Source organism: Lacerta agilis, chromosome 12, assembly GCF_009819535.1.
Source record: "Lacerta agilis isolate rLacAgi1 chromosome 12, rLacAgi1.pri, whole genome shotgun sequence".
NCBI classification, from domain to species: Eukaryota; Metazoa; Chordata; class Lepidosauria; order Squamata; family Lacertidae; genus Lacerta; species Lacerta agilis.
The window spans coordinates 4,933,155-4,956,501 of NC_046323.1; the positions used below are offsets into that span (position 1 = coordinate 4,933,155).

The 23,347-nt window shown below is 42.1% G+C and overlaps 1 protein-coding gene across 1 annotated transcript in view; it reads left to right on the forward strand.

Annotated features, from left to right (window-relative positions):
- VPS41 (VPS41 subunit of HOPS complex) overlaps positions 1-23,347 on the forward strand; it is a 113,638-nt gene that overhangs the window by 55,580 nt on the left and 34,711 nt on the right. Inside the window, exons 8-12 of the mRNA XM_033165151.1 lie at positions 10,216-10,335; positions 12,387-12,533; positions 13,844-13,910; positions 19,416-19,513; positions 22,909-23,038. Of these exons, the coding sequence (XP_033021042.1) occupies positions 10,216-10,335; positions 12,387-12,533; positions 13,844-13,910; positions 19,416-19,513; positions 22,909-23,038 (562 nt within the window). The remainder of the gene's footprint in view (positions 1-10,215; positions 10,336-12,386; positions 12,534-13,843; positions 13,911-19,415; positions 19,514-22,908; positions 23,039-23,347) is intronic.

Consider the following 23,347-nt stretch of genomic DNA (forward strand, 5'->3'; position numbering starts at 1 on the left):
AACGAAGATGATACATCAACGTTGCTAGGAAAATGAAATTTTGTTGATGACTTTGCATTGTCAATTTTCAATTAATATACTACTCATTGCCTGTGTTAATTATAATGCTGAAGGTAATACATTAATTGGAGAGGTGTTCTGTTGATAATTGGAGTTTGATGTCTTTCATCCCTTCACTGGCTTGGAATTTTTGTTTTTGAAGAACATGTATTTGCTGCTGATCTTGGGACTCTCAAGTTGTGGAGCCTGAAATAAGTAATTGCCAGCGTGTGACGTGGTCCTTAGCATTTTCTTACTAAATATTAGAATTTATAAAGGGGCAGGAAAGAGCTGAAGTTCTTTCTGATCCAACTCGTCCAGATAGATAGACTCCTCCACAGTGGCTCAAATTCATGCACTTTTAATGCATCACAAGACTCACATCTATATTTATCGGCTTCTTTGGCCAAAAGAAGTAGAAATCTTGGGTAGCAAGTAAGCTGGGTCAAGACAAAAATATTCTGAAAATCCAGCTGCCGTTATTTCAAGTATAATGATGGAATTTGTATGTTTGCTGTAAAATCTGCCAAGTACTGTCTTGGATTGTTGTTGTTTTTTAATTGCCCTGATTTTTAGTGTCAGCAAATCCGGTCTATCTTTGCTTTGTGAGTAAGTAGGTGACCTTTACCTCTGAACTCCACAATATGTGCTTCATAATAACTGGTTGGATCACTCTGACAAATTATTAAATTGTCAGGATGCTGTTTGCAGCACAGTCCATTTTTAGAAACAGGATAGTCAGCTGTTTGGCGTTGCGTTGGTAGATGAAGAGTACCAGACAAGAAAGGCAGATTGCTTTGTAAGCTGTAAAATGTCAGTCAGTAAATACTGAGAGGTCCCATTTAAGTGAAGTAAGAGTAAATACCAAGGCAATCTCTGTCCAGGTATTGGTCGATTTGCCTTAAACCGTTGTACGCCTTTATTGCCTCAGTAGCTTCTAGCTACTGAAATTGCTGTCTAAAATGAGTGACCATTAGAATGTTTACATGACTCACTATCCATGTGTATTTACAACAGGAAAGCCAGTGGTGCAAAAAACCCTTGCTGCCCCCACCAATATAAAAACTGAGCCTAGTGAGTGGTGCCGAAGCCAAACCGGAAACTGGTATCTCCTCCTTCCATACGCCCTGCTGTGTCTTATCCCTCGTTTGCTCCCTCCATCTTGGTACCTCTGTCTTATAATTTGAGCCAGAGACCAGAGCATCTTTCCTTGCCAGGAGCCCTGGAAGATATGAAGTATTGTGGGTGGGATAATAGCCATTGGGAACTGGATCCCTCCTCTTAAGAGCACACCAGTCTTTCCCTCCAAGCAGGCTCCTAACATTTTTGCAAGAAGAGAATCATGTGAAAGATCAGGGAAGGCTGGAGCGGGGGGGGGGGGGCGGGCGTCCTCAATTAACCATAGCTTCCCCTTGCCTTTGAACTGGAAAATGATGCTTAATGGCTTCCAAGCAAGGCAGGATCTGGAAGCCAGCTTAAACCATGGCTTCCTGTCCTGGTTTGCTTGGGAACCATTAACTATAATTCCCTGATTCAGATATAACAGGGAGCTGTGCTTAAATGCAGCTTCCTGGCTTCTCTCTCCGTTCTCACCAAAAGATGCTCGTGATCTGCTACAGTTTATTTAATAGGGACTTGATAGCTTAAATGCAGCCATTTGGTATGTACCTATTTGCCACCTTGCAATGAACTGTGCTTTTAAAGCGCTTTCTAAATTGTAACAGTTCTGCTAATTTTAGTTCCAAGAGAGGGAAACGATCAATTTAAATTTCATCCCGTTGATGTTGTTTCCAAAATTGAACTTCTAATTTAGATGACTGAAGGATTCCTCTAGGCACTCTGGAGACAGGGATTACATGTAATTAGCGCTAGTGTTAATTGTTTGACAAGCTCCATTAGATCGAAACACTACCCGTACTCTGATTCACCGCTGTTCTTTACAAAAGAGACTGTCAGTATGATCCTAAACATAATGCTGGTGTTCAGCTGTCCAAGTCTCTCTGAGTGTAACTGAAATTTGCTTTGCAAGCTCTGCCTTGCAGTGGTCATTCTTGGACTAAGCAGCAAGCAGATCTAAGGGGAAGAGTGTTTTCTTAGTGAGGAAGTGTTAATAAAAGGGGTGACACTGCAGTCAGCATGCCTATGTGCCCCCTCTTTTTCCATCCCTAAAATGAGAAATACTTTCCCCATTAATACTGTCCCCTGAAACTTCCTCCTGATTATGACAGAGTAATTGTGGAGATGGGGGAGATCATCCTAGACCTAGTGCCCTCCGTCATCTTCAAGCTCATTCTGGAGCAAACCTAACTTTCTTCTATACACAATTTAAGAGACAATTAGCATTAATAGTGAGAAGCTTGTGTTGTTTTATCTCATTGCAAAATCCATCTAATTGGCTTCTAAGGAACACCAGAGTTCCCTGTAGACAGACAGACAAACAGACAGACAGACAGACAGACAGGAACTTTATTTGTATCAGCCACTAGCCATAGCAATAAGATAAAATATACTGGGGATACAGCTAAATAGTTTGCTATACAAAATACATTTGCATCAATACAGATGACAGAATTGATACATGATCCCTGTAGGCTATGCAAGACTCTGTGGTACAATGGTTCAGTGCCTCTGGCTGTTAACCAGAAGGTTGCTGGTTGGAGCCCACCCAGGGATTTGGATTCGTGCATTTCAGGGGGTTGGACTACAACTCTACAAGCCTGTGGCTTTATGATTCTAAGTCCTCTTCTGCAATGGAACTCGCTCCTTCTCCTCCCCACGGATGCCCCCCGTGGCCCCCTAAACCTCTTCTGGGAATTCCACTTAATCCTGCCCACTGTTGGTAAACCATTGCTCTATGAAGCCCCAAATTAAGATGCTCCAAGGATAACAGTAGGATGAAAGTGTCCACACTTCCCGGTGTGAGCAACGAAAAAGGTGATAAAACTTAGCATTGCCTGTGCTGCTGTCCGGATTTACTTGTTTCACATTATTCTGGCTATGTAATGATCTGCTATACATACAGCAGCGGACGGGACATGCAGCTTAAGTGCCCCAAAGCATTAGAGAGATTTACCAGCAGAAAACAGATAGGCGAATGGAGCGTATTGCCGAGGAAGTGATTTTGCCACAGCTGCTATTGAAATATAAGTACTGAGAATGCTGACTGCTGGGATGTGGATTTATGGGAAATAAAGCCCTAAAATACTTTCTCCAGCGAAGAAGAGGGGGAAGCAACCCTTTCTTGAAAACAGCTTTTCCTCCCTCTGTACTTAGCTCTCATTGAGTTTAAATTGCTCTCGGTATAGTGGTAATGACAATTCGATACCATAGGTGAGTTGAAGATTAGCTAAATAAATTAACCAACTTCTGCTTCTTGTTCTTGCTGTTAATTACCCACTCTTCGCCCTAAGGTCTCAGGCTGGGTTACAACAAAAAGAACAAAATGTTTAAAAGAGTTTAGAATAATTCACAACCACAGAAATAAGGATTGCCCCCCTCCAAAATACACATTTCAGGTGCAAAATGCCAGGGTGAAGAAGAAGAAGAAGAAGAGGAGAAGAGTTTGGATTTGATATCCCGCTTTATCACTACCTGAAGGAGTCTCAAAGCGGCTAACAATCTCCTTTCCCTTCCTCCCCCACAACAAACACTCTGTGAGGTGAGTGGGGCTGAGAGACTTCGAAGAAGTGTGACTAGCCCAAGGTCACCCAGCAGCTGCATGTGGAGGAGCGGAGATGCGAACCCGGTTCACCAGATTACTAGTCTACCGCTCTTAACCACTACACCACACTGGCTCTCTTGTGTCTTCAGCATTCACCAAAGGCTGTGTAATGAAAATGATACCCAGCTCTAGCTCTCTGTTCCGTCTGACTCAAGAGTGGTAGTTGAGGTGTCAGACCAAAGCATAGCTGTCAACTTTCCCTTTTTTTGGCGGGAAATTCCCTTATTCCAGCGCCGTTTCCCATTGCAAAAAAGGGAAAGTTGACAGCTATGGCTGTTTCCCAATGCAAAAAAAAAAAAAAAAGGTTGACAGCTTGGAGGTGGTGATGAACTGGAAGTGGGCCAATAAACAGAAGGTCAATCCTAAAGAGACAAGTGTCCCAAGTTCTCATGTCCAAGAGGTGGAGAGACAGCCTGTCTTGTATGGTCCCTGGAAGGAACAGGTTTGCAGTTTGGCGATTCTCCTGGATTCAGTGCTGCCATTGGAGGCTCAGGTGACATCCGTGGAGATGAGTGCTTTTCCAGCTACGGTTGATTCACCAGCTACAACCCCTTTTGGACAGAAACGCCTTGGCCGCTGTACTCCATGCTCTGGTAGCTTCCAGACTGGAGTACTGCAATGCGCTCTGTGCGGCGCTGCCCTTAAAGATGACTTAGAAACTTCAAGTGGTCCAAAATGCAGCAGCCAGATTACTTGGATGCGCTGGCTGCTTGTTTAATTCGAGGCCCAGTTCAAGGTGCTCCTATTAAAGTGTTTAAAGCCCAGAATGACTCAGGCTCAAAAGAGCTGAAAGACCACCTTCCTTCCCTGCAGACCCCATTGGGTGTTAAGATGGGCAGAGAGGGGGCGGGTCCTCTTCTTCCATTATGCCAAGACGCTTGAGAAGGTGCCCTGGGAAAAGGCATTCTCTGTGGCAGCCCTTAAGTCAGGGGTCAGCAAACTTTTTCAGCAGGGGGCCGGTCCACTGTCCCTCAGACCTTGGAGGGGGGCAGACTATATTTTGAAAATAAAAAATGGACGAATTCCTATGCCCCACAAATAACCCAGAGATGCATTTTAAATAAAAGGACACATTCTATTCATGTAAAAACACACTGATTCCCGGACCATCTGCGGGCTGGATTTAGAAGGCGATTGGGCCAGATCCGGCCCCCAGGCCTTAGTTTGCCTACCCATGCCTTAAGTTGTGGAACGCCATGGAGCTGTGTCTGGCATCTTCAGTAGCTTCTGTGTGACCAGTTGCTCTGTAGAGTCTCTACCCCCCCGCACCGAAATTCTTGATTTACAGCATGCAGCCCACAAGCTTCAAGTATCTGTGATGCGCTGATGCTGTCTCATCAGTGGTGGGCAATCATTGGCCTGTTGCCAGACTCCCAAGTCGCATCATCTCTGTCCATTGGTTGTGCCAGCTGGGGCCAATTAAGAGCAGCATCTAGAGCAGGCATCCCCAACCTTCGGCCCTCCAGATGTTTTGGACTATAATTCCCATCATCCCTGACCACTGGTCCTGTTAGCTAGGGATCATGGGAGTTGTAGGCCAAAACATCTGGAGGGCCACAGTTTGGGGATGCCTGATCTAGAGGGTCACAAGTTGACCTGAGATCCAGACATCCTGGCATAGATGGGGGGCAGATTCTGCTGTGAAGCTACTTTCCCCTGCCAGCGCATTGTTTGTTGAAAAACCCATGGGCATATGATGCATCAGAAGTGCACATTCTTAACAACTACATATCCATGTTAGTTGCTGAATGAAGAGGTCACTGCCATCTTTTCTTCCAAGTACCCACCAGCCAACCTCAATTTGGTAGCTTTAATTTCAGTTTGTTAGGGGTAACAGTTTGTTTGGTCCCTTCCAATTCTTCAATTTTATGAATCTCCGAAATCGTTGCCTGATGTGCATGCTGATAGCAGCTGCCCTGAGATAAAACTAATTTCCTAATTAAAATAAATGTCTAAGTGTATTGTATACAAGCTCTTAGAAGGCAAGTCAGTGTTTTAATTTCCACTGGCTTCGTAGAGAATCAGACTGTGCTAATACTACTACTGAGTAAGGAAAACTGTTCCTGTTGACATGTGTGCTTTAATAATGAAGAAAGTATAAACAAACAGAACTTTACAAATATTAATATTTGTGGTTTTGGATGACTACTTGCCCCTTTGGCAGCAACATTGAATTTAAATTAGTTTGAAGTAACTCAAGTACAAACATTGGATCTATTTTCATTTAGTATTTTATTTTAGATGTTTGTCATTATTATGTTATGCAAAATAGGGGCATTTGATATTCCGAAGCTGGGTCCATGTCTGGAATTTGTTTTGAATTTCATAAGGCATTTGAATTTGAATATAGTTACAGGTAGGTAGCCGTGTTGGTCTGCCATAGTCAAAACAAAATTAAAAAATAAAAAATTCCTTCCAGTAGCACCTTAGAGACCAACTAAGTTTGTTCTTGGTATGAGCTTTCGTGTGTATCTGAAGAAGTGTGCATGCACACGAAAGCTCATACCAAGAACAAACTTAGTTGGTCTCTAAGGTGCTACTGGAAGGAATTTTTTATTTTGAATTTGTATATGTTATGGTTCATAGCGTGAAATGTAACTTTCAGATCTGCCCATCAGAATGTGTTAAAATTATTGAGAAGTTAAAATGATTAAAATCCTCTATTCATTCCACAATAAATATGTGGTTCTCTAGTAATTTTACCGGATGTAAATAAGTGTTTCCGATGAGTGAGTTTACCAGATATCCCAGGAAAGATTAATATAGCTATTTATTTATTTATTTATTTTTATTTATTAAAGTTGTGTACTGACTTTCATCCAGATATCTCATGGCGGCTCACAACATAAAGATATAAAATTTAAAAAAACTCAAAATATGTTATAATATAGGTGAATCTAAAACTCCGAAACAAGCCCACTTTTTTCTGTGCATTGCTCATTGGCTCCATTAGATGAAGTGAAAAGCGTAAGAGTTTAGTGCCTACTACAAGTCTTTGTAGGTTGTTGACTTAAATAGCACTTTGCTTATTCCATTCCATTTTAAAATAAAATTGGAATTGGGCATAGTGTTGCCATCAATCTGAAAAGTCTAATAAATTCTTCATAATACTAGTGCTTGACTCTCTTACAAAGTTTAAGCATATTGAGATAAAGACCTCTTTTTTAAGAAAAAGAAGAAAAAACTTCATTCTATTTCCTTGCTACTGCACTAGCAAAGACCCCGGATGCAGCTGTAGAAAGTTTGGGAGCCAGTCCCAAAGTGGGGCATGGAGGTTGGAACTGGGTTGGGCATGGATCTGATCTGCTGAATTCTAAGTAGGGCCAGCTCCGGGGGGGGGGGGCTGTTTTGGGTCCTTCTGCTGCACCAACATGTAGCTGAAACAGCAAAAAGACCAAAACAAACAAACAAACAAACCCCTGCCTTTCATTCAGGCCAGGCGAAACTGCAACCAAGTTAGGGTTGCTCTTCCCCATCACAAGAGACAATTAATTAATAATTTCTCAGTATATGGATTATCAGTGACTAACCTAAGACTACACACAGTACTTACTCTCAAGCAAGTTCAAGACTGCTTATAGATAATATTTAAACACATATGCACTCATTGACATTAAAGGTAAAGGGACCCCTGACCGTTAGGTCCAGTTGCGGACAACTCTGGGGTTGTGGCGCTCACCTCGCTTTACTGGCTGAGGAGCCGGTGTACAGCTTCCGGGTCATGTGGCCAGCATGACTAAGCTGCTTCTGGCGAACTAGAGCAATGCACAGAAACGCTGTTTACCTTCCCGCCGGAGCGGTACCTATTTATGTACTTGCACTGTGACGTGCTTTCGAACTGCTAGGTTGGCAGGAGCTGGGACCAAGCAACGGGAGCTCACCCCGTTGTGGGGATTCAAACTGTTGACCTTCTGATTGGCAAGCCCTAGGCTCTGTGGTTTAGATAGTAGGCATCCCCATTAGAAGGATTCGAGATATTGCAAAGAAAAATAGAAACGCTGTATACCTTAGCTTCCGCTACTATGGAAATACCACATCACGCGAAAGAAATCATCAGTTCTGCTGGTGCATAAATGATTTGGTTTCCTAATTCACTGCCCTACCCAGTCCACAATTCGTTTAATCAGCTGCATTGATTTAAGCTGAAATCCTATTATCAGAGGCCAGCCGTGGGGTCATTGGATGTTGTCCAGAGAGGGCGGTTGCCGGTGGGTTAGCGCTTGCAGTACTGGAGCTCCCCTCCCCACCCATGGGTGTCTGTGATAAGCTTATGGGTTTAGGCATGACGCCACCAGTAGTTTTCTGTAGGCAGGGGAAAGTGCGTTTTGGGTTGTACCGGGATAGCCAATGTTCCACAGGATCCTTGGTCCCCCTCATTCTTCTGCCATCGCTCCCCAGAAGGACCCCTTAGCTACCCTAGTCCCAGAGCAATGAGAAGGGAAAGTAAAATATATATAATTGGCAACCAAAAAAAGGTAAGGAAAAGATGTCTCCTGCCCTCACTGGAGCAAAGCAGAAGGGCTTAGGAAGCTGAGGTTAACCTGCCACGGAATTTCTCCTCCACCACCGGACAATTGCTGTGTTAGTTTCAGTGGAGTGAATTTAGCTCTGCTGAAGTCAACGGGATTCAGCTACTTTTAATTACCGGTGTTCCAAAACTGATGTAATTTGGAATGCGAGCTTCTGCTTTCTGTGGCAGGTGGTCGTTGCCGTTTCTACCAAGTTTCCTCAGTTTTATTTGCAGTGACCAGTCCTGAAGTTTGTTTCTGAACTGCTTCAGCTGAAATATCTGTCCTTTGGTACCATCTTGTGGCTGTATATATAATAGGCACGCTGTATTCATCTCAGCCAAAATAAGCAGTTGAGTAATAGCTGTTTTATATAAAATTTCTTTATGTCTCCCCCCCCTCTAAAAGGGCCAACATCCAGTGGAAGGGGGGTTACACAAACAAGGTGTAATAGATATCCCAGGAATCTTGCTTTCCCCTACTGTTTCCTTTCTTGCAGCCTGACAACCACTTTTTTAAAGTTTTGAGGATAAAAAAGAACTCTGGTTTTTTTTTGTAGAGCAGTGATTGCCATCCATTTTTAAGTATGAGGACCCTTTTTAAACTTCTTAATTTTTATTTTTGCAGATGCCTACATGCTGACTCTTGTAGTTTTGGGCTCTGTTACTAGTGGTTTTTTGTCTTCTCCCTCTGACTACTCATCTTCGTCCCACCACCACTGCCCAGGCTCTGAGCCTTCTTCCCTTGTGGTTTCCCCAGCACTTCCCTCCCACTGTTCCTCTGTTTCCAACCAGTCTGGGACAGTAAGTGTGCACTGCTAGACAAGGAGCATGACTTTCAAAGCTCAGCAGACCCCAGCCAAGTATCTCTGCTCCACAGCTTGTAAATCGCTGCTGTAGAGAAAAGCCTTTTGTATGAAGCAGGGACTTGATATAAATAACCAATTGCTACGGCGCCCAGTTTGCACATTTCTCTCCCATAAAAAGGAAGGGGAAAGAAGACCATGTGAGCTGGGAACCTGCACGATCAGGTATCAGTAGTGGAACACAAGCGTTATATGTGAGGCTTATAATGTGTTGAGGAGAGAGGGTGCATTTGTTGTCTACGCTGTGAAGAGGTGAGAATACCAGGACTCCTTGGGTTGTATCCAATGGTGGCTTCAGACCAGCAGAAAGCACTTCTGTTCACGCAAGGTGAGAACCTGATTTTTGGTGAGTTCCCACTGCCTTTTGCAGATGGTTGCCGATACCCAGCAGAAAGCTGCTCCTGATGATTGAGGTACTTGTAAGTCAGGAGGGGCTAAACTGTGGCCCTCCTTATGTTTCTGGACCTAACTGTCATCCATCCCTGACCATTTGGCTGAGGCTGAAAGCGTTATGTTCCTCTTCCCCTTTCCTTCATGCTCGCAAGGAAGTTATTGGCAGCTTCCATTCAACCAACTGTGGTTTCTGGGTAAACAATGCTAAGTGTTAACACTGTTTTTTTAGGCAGGTCATCTTCAAATCGTGGTTAATAATCCTGGATGGTTTGTACTAACTACAGTTTCTAGTTCATTGTAACAGGAAACCACAGCTGCTTGAAAATTGAAGTGAATGGTTCAAATCTCCTCGCAGCCATAGTGAAGGAAGATTGGGTAGGGTGGCGCACACCTGCACAAAACACTAAAAAGGAGGGCTCCACATTATATGAGAAGCATGCCTGTGTTTTTAAATTTGTTATTCTACCACTTACTGTACACTGGAAAAGGTTTTGTTTGTTCTTCATACCAATTTTTGAGTTGGAACTAACTTGGTTGTAAATTAGAAGCTTTTCCTTTTTTTGCTGTGTCCATTTTGTATTAAATCTCATGAACGACTGAGTAAAATGACAAAAGTAAAAAAAAAAAGATTCCTTTTGTACCTATCTTTTATCAAAAGTGTTGTAAATTCTTGCGACTCTTTTTTCTAGTTGTTTTTATATGAAAAGTCATGGATGAACAGATGGAAACCTTCAGTTTTACACGAAGGAGAGGGAAATATCAGAAATGTTAAATGGAGAGGAAACCTGATTGCTTGGGCCAATAATATGGTAGGTATTTCAGAGTTAGCTGTTTTCATTATGTGAATGGGTAAATTTTCTAAATTGCCATTGCACTGGATGTCTTGATATGTTTGATTTTTCTTGATGTTCAGTGTTTCAAAATCTCTCTTATTTTCCTATCTCTTTTCCAATGCCCAAGTGGCCACAAGTTAACATTTCATGCATTAAGATAACCGTATGTTTAATTACATTAAAAACAGGAGTCAGAAAATAGCAACCTAAAATGTAGCAAACACAAAGGTTACAAGGGAAGTGCCTACTTGAAATTGTTGCCCTCCACCTGAGCCCACAAGTCATAATCTTTAATCCATGTGTAAATAATGATATTGAGAGAGGACATTCAAGAGATTAAATTGCAGAATGAGCCCTGATTGAAGCCCCGTTCGGGCATTCAAAGAATACATGTGGGAACACAGAGGGAAAGCAGGGGTGTTCACACCAACCACTTCCCCAGTATCTCCATCCCCGCCATGTCCGCTCCTTTGACAAGGAGATTCTTTGGGACCCCAACTGAACACACTCAAAATCCTCCCCACAATTACAAACCTAACAGAAGTAGTCATAGACAATTAATGCAACACATCAAAAAGCACACAGCCATAACGGAACAATTTCCACACAAATCGTTATAACACCTAAAAATAAAGACACAGAAATTGAATACCACCACCAGCAGCAGCAACAACAAAAACCCCTAAACAATACCCAGTGCCCAACAACACCTTCTGCCTCAATGCTCAAGATTTGGGGGTGGAGCCAAAGGAGATGGGAAGGTTTGGGGTGAAGCTGAGATAAATATACCCGGTACCTTCATGGCACTGATGCTGACAACACTTCCTTCTCACTCATGTTGATTGTATGCCTGAAGATTGCTAGACCTACAACTACTGCTATACTGCATTTTCTTCACATTTGTACTCATAGCGGTTTAGCGCTTTTAGACTTCTTCCGTAACTGGCATTCTATAAAAAAACATTTTAGCTGAGTCCATTTCCCTGCAGGTGTCCCTTAGCTTTCACTGAGTGCCAAGAGGCCTGTGAGTGAGAGGGGAGGAGCAGACTCAGAACGCAAGAAGCTGCGTCTGCAAAACGGCTCTCCCTCCCCCAAATTTCTTAAAGAAATGCGCCACTTCCAAGTGTGGGTTTGTTTGTTTCTGCCCCACTCTGTCCTTTAGGTGGAAGATAGCACCTCTTTCTTTTTTTAAGCAAGACTGGGCTGTAATACACAAAAGCCTAGAAATTTAAAAGACAAATACGCAAATTAGGTTGTTGCTAACCACATTTGTGTTATGAAATCACAGGCTGTTCCTGAGTAAATGGGCTTAGTATCAGATTAAAGTGCTACTTCATTTTATAAATATATGTGGCTTCTTTGTGATGTGGTATTCTGCATTCATTTCGAGGGAGGCTCCTGTTCAGCTGTCACATCTAAACCCAGTAGATCCTTGAAGAATAGAGGCTTTAGTTGTGTCATTTTGAAGAGAAGGTGCCAGTGGCAGAGATGGTTGTAAGAACCAGAATAAGATTTCACCACTGTATTTCCATAGAATAGCCAAAGATGGTCAAGGGGAAAGTTGCCTTCTACAACAAGCACATGTATGAGATGCAAAAAAAACTAATTTGTCATAATTTGTAAAATGAAAATAAATAACAATTGAAGGAGTGGCAGATAAATCATCCTCTAAATTTTATAAAGAAGTGTTACAGTGCATTTGGCTCTTGGATGAAGATGTTTTTATGCATATGCCAGTCCTGATAGCACACTGTGCCTGCAGAGATTTAAGTTGTCACTGCCTGCCTGACTTGCTCATTCATGTCCTTTCAAGCAAAAGGATAGTTTGCTGTGGCAGAGACAGACCAATATGGGCAGTTTCCTTCAGCTGGCTCTAGCTCTTTGTACACAGTTGCCAGGATCCTTTTCTGAGCCTGCCAGTAGGCCTGTGCTGCCACCTTAGCACAACCTGTAATATGATATTTCTGGACCATGGTTTGTGTATGTGGTGCCACACTGAATTCTCTTGCTGTGTGTTAAACTTGCAGGGCGTGAAGATACTCGACGTGATAGCTAAGCAAAGAATCACCAACGTGCCCCGAGACGATATAAACCTTCGTCCTGATATGTATCCCTGCAGCCTTTGCTGGAAAGATAATTTAACACTGATTATTGGCTGGGGAAATTCAGTAAAGGTACAATTACCTGTCTTTGTAATAAATGCTTGCTGCTATCACAGACAAACAGAGGATTATTTCTGAAAAGCGAAGGCGATAGGGGTGGGGGAGAAGAGAATTTGATTTGACTACTGTGTGGCGAACTCCTGCTGCCATAGAAATGTCATTGGGCTGACCTTCATAAGAAGGAATAATGACAAATGCCCAGTGGTCAGGCGGATTTCTCTGAGCGTGTGCAATAGGCAAGGCTGCGGGCTGATCCTCCTTTCTTTGTCTTCAAGAGCTGTTAAAAGAGAGTCCTGAAATTCATTCGCTCTGCTTAGTCCAGGCAGGAAGTACTTAACATGGGCATTTGGGCAACAATTGGTCATTAGGCCTTACTTCAGTGGGGAGTGAAACCTGAAACTGGGATCCTGAATGCATGATTTATCAGAGACAACATAAAGCAGCAGTGTCAGCTGTTAATTTCTTATCCATAAGACAGAATGGAAAGCCAAAAGAAGATAAATAACTTTCTACGACTGCTATCCTATACACACTTAGGTTGAAGTAAGTCTAATTTCAGGCATTGGGACTTACATCTAATTAGACACATGCACCGTAAGAAGCATCAAAATTTAAGGCTTTAAAAAATTCTTACGCATTGTAAAGTTCTGGAAGTGTTTTTATAACTCATTTGTAAAAGTAACCATTTTCCAAGATAGTAAAGGGTTTATTAATATAAATGGGGTTGACATTTTGTTATTCATAGTGTTAATGTGCAATTAGCAGCATGGAAAGTTTTTTTGGGGGGGCGGGCGGGGGCGGGTAATTACCCTGTAGTGAAAAAAATAGCCAAGTCTTGTAGCGTCTCAAAGGCTACCAAATTTTTGATGGCATCAGATTTCCTAGACAAGAATCTTTTCAGATGCATCTGATGAAGGGGAGACTGGAGAAAGTTGCTCAAACTTTTCTAGAATTCCATTTTCTCCTGAGATGTTCTCTTGCTTTATTTGTAGCTCTTTCCTGCATCTGTTTATTAAAATGCTATCTTGTAATCATCACGTTTGCAAGTTCTTGGGAGGCTTTGCCTATATATAGTCTGAATTAATTGTCTGAATTAATTTTAATATGTATTTTAATTAGTTGATATCTGTTTTTATGCATATTGTGTTGTTTTTATGATGTTAGCTGCTCTGAGCCCGGCCTTGGCCAGGGAGGGGGGGAATACAAATATTTGTTTGTTTGTTTGTTTGTTTGTTTGTTTGTTTGTTTGTTTATAAATGAACTCTCTCTATTTCCTAAGGTAGCTAATCACAATTAACTAACATAATGATTTTATTTTACAGATATGCTCAGTGAAAGAGCGACATGCCAGTGAAGTGCGAGATCTGCCAAGCCGTTACGTGGAAATAGGTATGAGTATGGCATGTTTGCCATTAATTTGCAGAAAAGCTTCTTGCAAATAGCTGCTAAAAATAATGTCATCTTTTTTTGTTTTGTTTCAAATGTGAGCCTCATTTGCAGAAGCATAATCCAGTGCATGCAACATTTCACTTGGAAATACTTTGTAGGGGTAGATTTAGGGCTGTGGAATTGCAAAGTATGGCAAATTGCTTTATTAAAAAAAATTACCCCCCCCCAAAAAAAAATTAGAGTAGCGTGAAGACAAAAGGAATATGACACTTTGGAATCTGTTTGGTCTTCTTTTGTTTGCTTCCTAAACAATGCCCTTCATTTCCTTTCACTGCCATCAATGTTTACCCACCTATGGTGATTTTTTGCTTTCACGGGCATAGTTTGGCAGTCACTTCAGCCAGGAAACAATACAATATTAAGATAGTATGTAATCCGCTAATGTAACTCTGTCATACTTACCTCCTTTTTTTGTATGTATGTCCTTGGCTTTTGGGATTTACGTATTTGTTCCAAATGTGCCTGCTCTGGGTTGCGGGGGCGTGTTTTCTTTGTGTTTTGTGTTCATATAGAATCATAGAATCATAGAGTTGGAAGAGACCACAAGGGCCATCCAGTCCAACCCCCTGCCAAGCAGGAAACACCATCAAAGCATTCCTGACAGATGGCTGTCAAGCCTCTGCTTAAAGACCTCCAAAGAAGGAGACTCCACCACACTCCTTGGTAGCAAATTCCACTGCCGAACAGCTCTCACTGTCAGGAAGTTCTTCCTAATGTTTAGGTGGAATATATTTTTTAAAAAAATAATTAAATGTAAACAAAGAAATAAAAAGTAATGTTCTCAAGTATCTTCTTGGTAGGAACCCTCTAATAGGCAAAAACAAACAAACAACAAAACAACAACAAAACCACCCAGTAATCCTTTATGTAGCTGGTGTGGCCTGTATGCTGCAATGTCTGGAAGACTGCCTTGGATGACCATGTTTGTGCTTCTCTGACTGCATGTGTGGAAAGACATTGCTCTGTCTCACACGTGGTCGTCTGATTCCCACCACTGTAGCATATGAGTGGATAACAGAGGCCGTTTAAACATATTCCTTAGATTTGCCAAGATAATGAGGGCGGGGAGAGTGCCGAAGAAGAGCAACGCTGTCATAAATCTGGCCAGACACATATTGTAAGGGTGGAGTATTTGTGGAGACAGCTTCTTTATCTTCCGTCTTCCAGCACAGAGTCTTCCTTACATATTTGAGGATCAGTGCTTTATCTCACTTAGCTTCTAACAATCCGTTTGAGATTTCCCATTCTGGTTTCAGTTCACAGCACTTCAGCTCCGTTGAATGCTCTGAACATCACTCCTTTAAACAGGGGCTGGATGAGGCTGGGGGGAAGGTTGTCATTTATCCACGTTGTAACAGAGACTACGATGCCTTTCTTTATATCATTTAGGGGCATCTTGCTTAACATTCTCGTGTCGTACCAGAACATCTCCTCCTGATTCATAGTCGTCTAAGCTTTTACTTGAGGCAGTTCATGATATATGATAATCTTCTCCAATGATACAAGATACCCCCAGTGACCAGTTGCGATTTTGTTATTGACAAAATGTAGCCTATCAAGTGCATTGTGGACTGGCTCATATACGGCATTTGCTTGCATGACTGGCCCTCCCAGGGGAGGAGTGTCTTTGATGCGCAGCCCTACCCACTCCCGTTTATTCAACTTTTTCATACCTTGTTTCGTATCACAGCTGCAGTACTTCCTCTCCTCTCCTCTCTGTAAGGATGCACATAAACTTTAAAAAGGTGCAAAATATGTTTATGTAGGAACATGGGAAGCTGCCTTACAATGAGTCGGTCCAACGGTCCATCTAGCTCAGGATTAACTGGCAGAAGCCCTCCAGGGTTTCAGAAAAGAGAGTTCTTCCCAGCCCTGTCGGAAGATTCCTGTGGCTGAATTCAGAACCTTCTGCATGCGAAAGCAGCTGCTCTGCCACAGAGCTATGTCCCTTCCCTAGTTTTGTAGAGAGGCTACAAAAGTTGACAAATGATTTGGTCCAGAGCAGCCCTGTAGTTCAAGGGGCTTGCTATTCTAGAGTAAGGACCATCTTACATACCGTATTTTTTCGCTCCATAGGGCGCACCGGACCATAGGGCGCACCTCATTTTTAGAGGAGGAAACAAGGGGAAAAATATTTTTCTGGTTTTCCTCCTCTAAAAGCCCTGTTTTTTGAGGATCAGCTAAAAGTTTTGCAGCTTTTTTTGCAAAGGGGAAAGCCCTGGTTTTTTGAGGATCAGCTAAAAGATTTACAGCTTTTTTTGCAAAGGGAAAAGCCCTGTTTGTTTTTTTGAGAATCAGCTAAAAGTTTTGCAGCTTTTTTTGCAAAGGGAAAAGGCCTGGGTTTTTTTTTTAGGATCAGCTAAAAGTTTTGCAGCTTTTTTGCAAATGGAAAAGCCCTGGGGTTTTTTTTAGGATCAGCTAAAAGTTTTGTAGCTTTTTTTGCAAAGGGAAAAGCCCTGGTTGTTATTTTTTTTAGGATCAGCTAAAAGTTTTGCAGCTTTTTTGCAAAGGGAGAAAAGCAAAGCTCCTTTTGCAAAGGGGAAAAAGCAAAGAGGAAAAGCCCCATTTTTATGGGGTTTAACTCACATTTCTGCAGCTTCTGAAGGAAAGGAAGCCATTTCTACAGTTTTCAGACAGATAATCTAATCAGCCAGTCACATGTCGCTGGGGAAACAAACAACCTCCCTCTGCAGCACATTCAACAATGGAGGGTGGGGCTGAAAGGGAGCCGGGACTTATCTCTCTCCCGATCTGTTGCTGATCAGCTGCTGAGCAGGGTCCTTTCAACACCCCTTTTTCTCTTTGTAAAATAAAAAGCACCATCTGCTTTTGGCCCCTGGGCAATTCAGCTCCAGGGACCACCATTCGCCCGATAAGACGCACAGATATTTCCCCTTAATTTTTAGGAGGAAAAAAGTGTGTCTTATGGAGCGAAAAATACGGTATTTTCGAGACCAATGGGTTCTTTTGCACTGTTCACCTGGCCTCTTGGCATTGGGTATCTTGGCCAGTCAATGATAGGAGGAGGGGTACCATGATGGCCTTGCCCACCCACCTTTATCCTGCAGTGTTCAGAAGCCAGGTACCCTGTTTCTCCTAAAATAAGACATAGCCATAAAATAAGCCATAGCAGGATTTCTATGCATTTGCGAAATATAAGCCATTCCCCAAAAATAAGCCATACCCCGAAAATAAGCCATAGTGACGTGGTACCTCCCATTAAAACAGCCTGGATAGGCGTGGCTATGCAGCGTACCGATGCGACGCGGTTAAAATAAGACATCCCCTGAAAATAAGCCATACTGTGTTTTGTTGAGCGGAAAAAAATATAGGACGGTGTCTTATTTTAGGAGAAACACGGTAAGCAGAGCCACCTTACCCAGCTCCACCAATTGCTCCCATTCATTTCTGCCCACTGTGTTTCCAAACACAGGGCAAGCATGCACCTGAATACTTTGATCGTTTAAATTGTTTGCAAGTGAAGAAGATCCTCAGAATACAGTTGTGATGTCTTCCAAACATAGCCAGGAGATGCAGAGATGTGTGCGTTCAAACCACGTAGCGGCCCTGTGGTAGTTTGTTAGGCGGAGAATGTAAGACTAGACTTGTGATTGCATTCGCCATCTGAATGGGCTCTATAGTATAGTGCTGTCAGTAGCATTCAAGAAATTAAGCTCTTCCAGAGGTAGCTACCAGGGCAGGGCTGCCTCTCTTTCCCTCTCTCTGGACAGACTGTTGGAAACCTGACTATCCTGTCTTTATAGGGCAATGCTTTTGTTACAGTCTCTCTGTGTGACAGAGGGAGACCGATGCTCTAAGTCCTTCCTGCTACATCCCACAGCATCTGACAGTAGCCAATAATTCCCACTTAAAGTTAACTGTTGCACTTGAATTGTGTGTCTGATGCAGCACAAGTCTAATGGTGATAACAGTATATTCTAGTTTGGCATTATATAAATGTATTTTACACTGGCTCGCCGCTTTGTTCCGCAGCGGGTGGGGGAGGTAGAAACCCTGAACACTTGCCTTTTAAGTTTTGCTATCTCTGGAGCACAGTACTGGGAAGTAACGTTTCCTCACCTTCTCATTCTATCGTGGTGCTGCAGTAGTTTTCATGGGACAAAAAGGAAAACATTTTCCTGCCTGAACTTTGTTAAGCATCTTTTGATTGGTGCTACAAGATAATGCTGGGTTTATGTCTAGGAAAATAAAACACTGTTTGACACTGTTAAAAGGTGGCGTTAGGTGCAAAACTTGCTTCTCTTTCCTTTTCACATTTAGGGGGAAATGTCATAATTTCCACCTTTTATCTCTCCTTTTTCATTTTTCAATTCATTGATTGCCTTGTTCTTGATGCCTCCTATAAAAACTCTAGCAAAAATGCATCTGCCTGGCAAAGATGTGTGCTAGTTGAGTGGATTTTATAGGTTTCGTTGATTATAGCAAAGCTGTATTTTGGTTGGGAAATACGGATACTGGATTTAGAAAGAACACTTAGCTATTTTTTTAAATTGAGAATCTGTATGTTATTAATGGCAGTCCAGCCTGTCTCCTGAAGCTTCATCCACAGTGGACCTCTTCCATGTCCTTTGTATTCATGCAAGTAGTATGTAAATTAGTCAGAACAATGAAATGTATGGGTGGATTGCTACAGCTTCAACTCATGGTAGGTTTCAACAGTGGTCCCTCATTAATACTGGTAATCATTTTTTCCCTCATTATTAATCATTGGACCAATCCAAAAAATGGATTGCTTTGCAGCGAACTGTAGTTCCCTTACTGGGAAGACATATTGGATTCCACTGTGCACACCCAGGATTTAAAGACTTGTGTGGTCCCAGCCATGCCTCAAACGTGCACACTTTTTACCATCATAATAAAATAACAGGAAATAGAATGAACTTAAATTAATTAATACAACCAACAAACAATATATAAATAGATAACAAGCATGGTATATCTACAAGGGTTTATTGATATATAGACAAGGTATAAATAGTTGTATGTAAATGGAATTAAAATATATAAAACTGGAAAAGACAATGTGGAAAATTAAGAATGGACATAAAGAAGACAGAAGAAAGGAGAAGGGAAGTCAAAGCTGATGAATAAAGGAGACATCTAAAGTGTAATTTAGTATGTATATGTAACATGGTGTGTATATGCAATATAGTATGTATATGAAGTACTAAGTGTGAAAATCAATAAAGATTATATTTTTTTAAAAAGAATTTGTAACAAGCAAAACAACATGTAAAATGTTTAAAAGACAAATACTGATCTATTTCTCTGGGAATTTATTAGCATAAATGTTAGGATTACAAAATTCATTAGTCTGCTTCAGGGACTATGTATATGGATGGTTCTTTATGATGATAATACAACTCTTAGTTAAGGTCAATATTGAAGCCCATTTCCTTTTTTGTTTTTGTTTTCGTTATTCAGTTTCCCAGTTCAACACTGAATTTTACATCAGTGGAATTGCACCTCTCTGTGACCAGCTTGTCATACTTTCATATGTAAAGGAGATTTCAGAGAAAACTGTAAGTATTTTTTTGCACGCAAACTTCCAAATACACACACACACAAGTTGTGAGCCAGGCATGCAGGTTTGTTAGTTGGCAAAAAGGTTCTTAAGCACTCAGACTGCAATGTTCCACACCTGTTTGTTAGTTGGCCCAGCCCCAATGTGCCCAGTGGGACTTGCCCTTGAGGGAAGTTGACATGAAATTCCACACTTACAGTTCTCACCACTAGGAAATACCACCATGCTGGCCGAGGCTATTGGAAACGAGTCCAAAATACCATGAGGGTACCATGTTGGCAAAAACTGGCCTAGTAGTAAATCAAAGGGATTTAAGTTGGGTGACAGACGGTTGCAGCTACTTCTTTTTCCAGGTTAGGCTGCAGTTTTAGCTTTTGCAGTACCATAAACTCTTCACACTTAAAGCACCTAAAGTCATATTTTTGGGGGGTGGAGGGGAGGGAGGTGTTTGCTATGAAAACACCTCCCCCCCCCAATAGCAAATAATGGATAGAATGCTGAAGAGCCAGAAGTGGTTCATTCCTCTGTGTTTATTTTAAATCTTTAATCTTTTGGCACGTGTATGAACAGGAATTAAAGCTAAATTGCAGAGTGCCGCCTTGACATCGCCCATGCTCTTAAATAAAGCCTGTAAAGATGATTGGCTGCAGGTCAGTCGTGTCGCTGTGAGCGATGCGAGGAGAGCAGCTGTTTGGTACCGTTGCCTCCGTTATATGTGTCCGGCTAGACAAAGGATATATTGGATCACCAGCTCTTCTCGAGAGTGAATCTCCAGAGTCTTCATGACGCATTAGTTTAACAATACAAAATGAAAGAGAGGACGGGGAAGGAAGAGGAGAAACCCTTGAAGTTACAGCATTAAGAGGGGCAGATGCTCTTGATCATCCCTCTGATAGCAAGCTGGCATTAGACAGCCATTGCTATAGTAACCTTGAGCAGTGGGGTGCACGCGGTTGCTAGGCAATGAAATGCCGTTGGCTCATGGTAACACTCAAGTCTATTGAAATCAATAGGGTCAGCTTCTAGCCCTCTTGCAGGACAGCCAGATTATTATTATTTATTATTTTAAAGGAAAGGAACAAAGGTTCTTCTCCCGAGAGAGCTAATACTGTAGTTCCTCTCTATGAGTGAGTCAAAGAAAACCGAGCGACCTTATGGAGGAGAAGGTGATGCTGGGAAATGGGGTGGTAGGATGCAATTAGTAATACTAATGAGTAAGGGTAAAGAAATCTGGCCAATCAAAGTTTACCCCTGCTTTGTCAGAAAGCTGACAGGGTAGAGGTTCATTTTTCAAAGCGCTGGTATGCCCTAGATAGCAATATAAAACTCAGGAGATCTTTATGAGCTTGTAACGGCAGGTGCTTGGCAACACCACGGGAAGAATGAAACCGTGTTGGAGATTATTTGGGAATTCGCAAGGAAAAATTATCATGAACACATACCACCTATCACCTGCTTGCTGCTCCTTCACAGATGTTAGATTTTTTTTTAAAAAAACCTTTTAATCTTGCACACCTGAAACTTTTTATGTATAAACTGGGGAAAAAACCAATACCACAGTATTTCAACCATAGGAGATACATTGGCTAGCAAGCCAGTGTTGCTCATCACATTTGCGCAAGATGGAAAAAATGCAGTATTTGTGTAATGTGTGAAGCAGCTGCTATTTGTGGTTTTTGAAGAGACAGATTCTGGGAATTCTCAATCTTTATCATAGTTTCAAGTAAAGGGAAATGGCTTATATAAAGATCTTCATGATTTAGTGCAGTTCTCTGAAAATTTCAAGTTTAATAGGCATTCTGCTCACATTCCAATGATATTATGAATCCAACTGCAGAATGGAGACATTTGTGATCATTTGTAGCCAACATTGCACTTCGTATATCGTAGACTTGTGTGTAAAGGAATCCGACCAATTAAAGTTTGGCTTTCCATTCTGCCTGATTTAAGTTTTTTTGTGTAACCCAGCAGCTCGCATATACCAGTAGAATCTGGCCCAATAAATTTGTTCCTTTAACAACAAATACAATATTGTAACCAGATTCTGCCATGTATTACAATATAGGCAGTCAAAGGAGTAAAAATTCACTCATTCCATCAGAAGATTTTGTTGTTTGAATACATGTGCAGGCGGCGGTATTGATGTTGTTACAAAAATGACTTTCTTGAGATTTATAAAGTTCAGAGGACGTTATAGAGTCCTATTCCTTATAATGAGAAAGTGCTAGAGACATGTTTTTAAACAACCAGATGTGCAAATATACAAGCAGAACATTTGGGGAGCAGGCAGACTCCTGTAAACAGAGAGAGCACAACAGCTAATCCTGGATCACGTTGCCATAGAATGACATTTATGACCCCCTATAGGACCCAGGTGGCGCTGTGGGTTAAACCACAGAGTCTAGGGCTTGCTGATCAGAAGGTCGGCGGTTCAAATCCCTGCCACGGGGTGAGCTCCCGTTGCTCGGTCCCAGCTCCTGCCCACCTAGCAGTTCGAAAGCATGTCAAAGTGCAAGTAGATAAATAGGGACCGCTCCGGCGGGAAGGTAAATGGCGTTTCCGTGCGCTGCTCTGGTTTGCCAGAAGCGGCTTTGTCATGCTGGCCACATGACCCGGAAGCTGTCTGCGGACAAACGCCGGCTCCCTTGGCCTATAGAGCGAGATGAGCGCCGCAACTCCAGAGTCGGACACGACTGGACCTGATGGTCAGGGGTCCCTTTACCTTTACCTATAGCTCTGCTATGGCTGTTTCCAGCTCCCAGCTCAGTTTGACAGTCTCTCTACCCAACTAACACCCAATTGTTCCTCTGTCTTTTCCACTAGCTGGAAGTTGTGACGTCACAAAGGCTTGAGATGGATTTCCAGTTACTAAGGACCATTCTGTTCTCTTGTTTTTCACCAGATGCCAGGTTATTCAAAACTATATAGCAGTAGGTCCGCTGACAATAATCAAGACAGCCAACTTTGTTACAACACAAGTGATATTTCTGTGGCTTTATTAAGTGTTGGCAATAGGGAATCCAAATGAGCAGTTGGAAACCCTCGGGACTTCTCATCTGACTCCTAGCATAAACTTTCATCCCAATGAATTGCTCCCCCTGCGCCATTATTGCACACATCGGGCAAAAAGCTTTTTAGGGAGCAGCGCAAGACATCTTCTCGAGACCCTGGGAAAATGCTGCCAGTCAAAGTGAAGGCAGCACTTGGCTAAATGGGAGCTATTTGGCTGACACAGTAGATGGCAATTCTAATTGGGGGGTTTCCATTGGCTGCTTATGCAGAAAAAAACTCGGTTGCAAAAGGATACAATTCAGATGATCTTATCAAGTATATTAGAAAACATAAACAGCGTGTTGTGCGCTTCAGTGCTGAATGTGGTTTTCTTTCCCCCAGGAAAAGGAGTGTTGTGCCAGACCTAGGCTGGATATAATCCAGCCATTTCCTGAATCTTGTGAAGAAATCTCCTCCGATGCTCTAACTGTGAGGCGCTTCCAAGAAAATGAATGCCGTGATTATTGTTTGGGTGAGAAATTTGCAGTAGTCTGGCCATTGTTTTATATGTTGTTTTGATTGTCAATTTGCGTTCAGCTCCAGGATTCCATTATGGTTAAGCCATTGTTCTGCGAAGCACAAGAAACTAGGAGTGGAATTAGAGCATTGTTCCGGTTGTCAGGCCCGTCTAAATGTTACAGTGTTTATCGTGGATATTTCAGCAAGAGCCTTGGAATTGGTTTTGTGGCAGTACTCTGAAACTGATCCCATGTATCCTTAGTTCCTTCTAATGGACCAGTACACTTGTTCCTGATCTCTTAACCAGTCCCTTAAGAGAGAT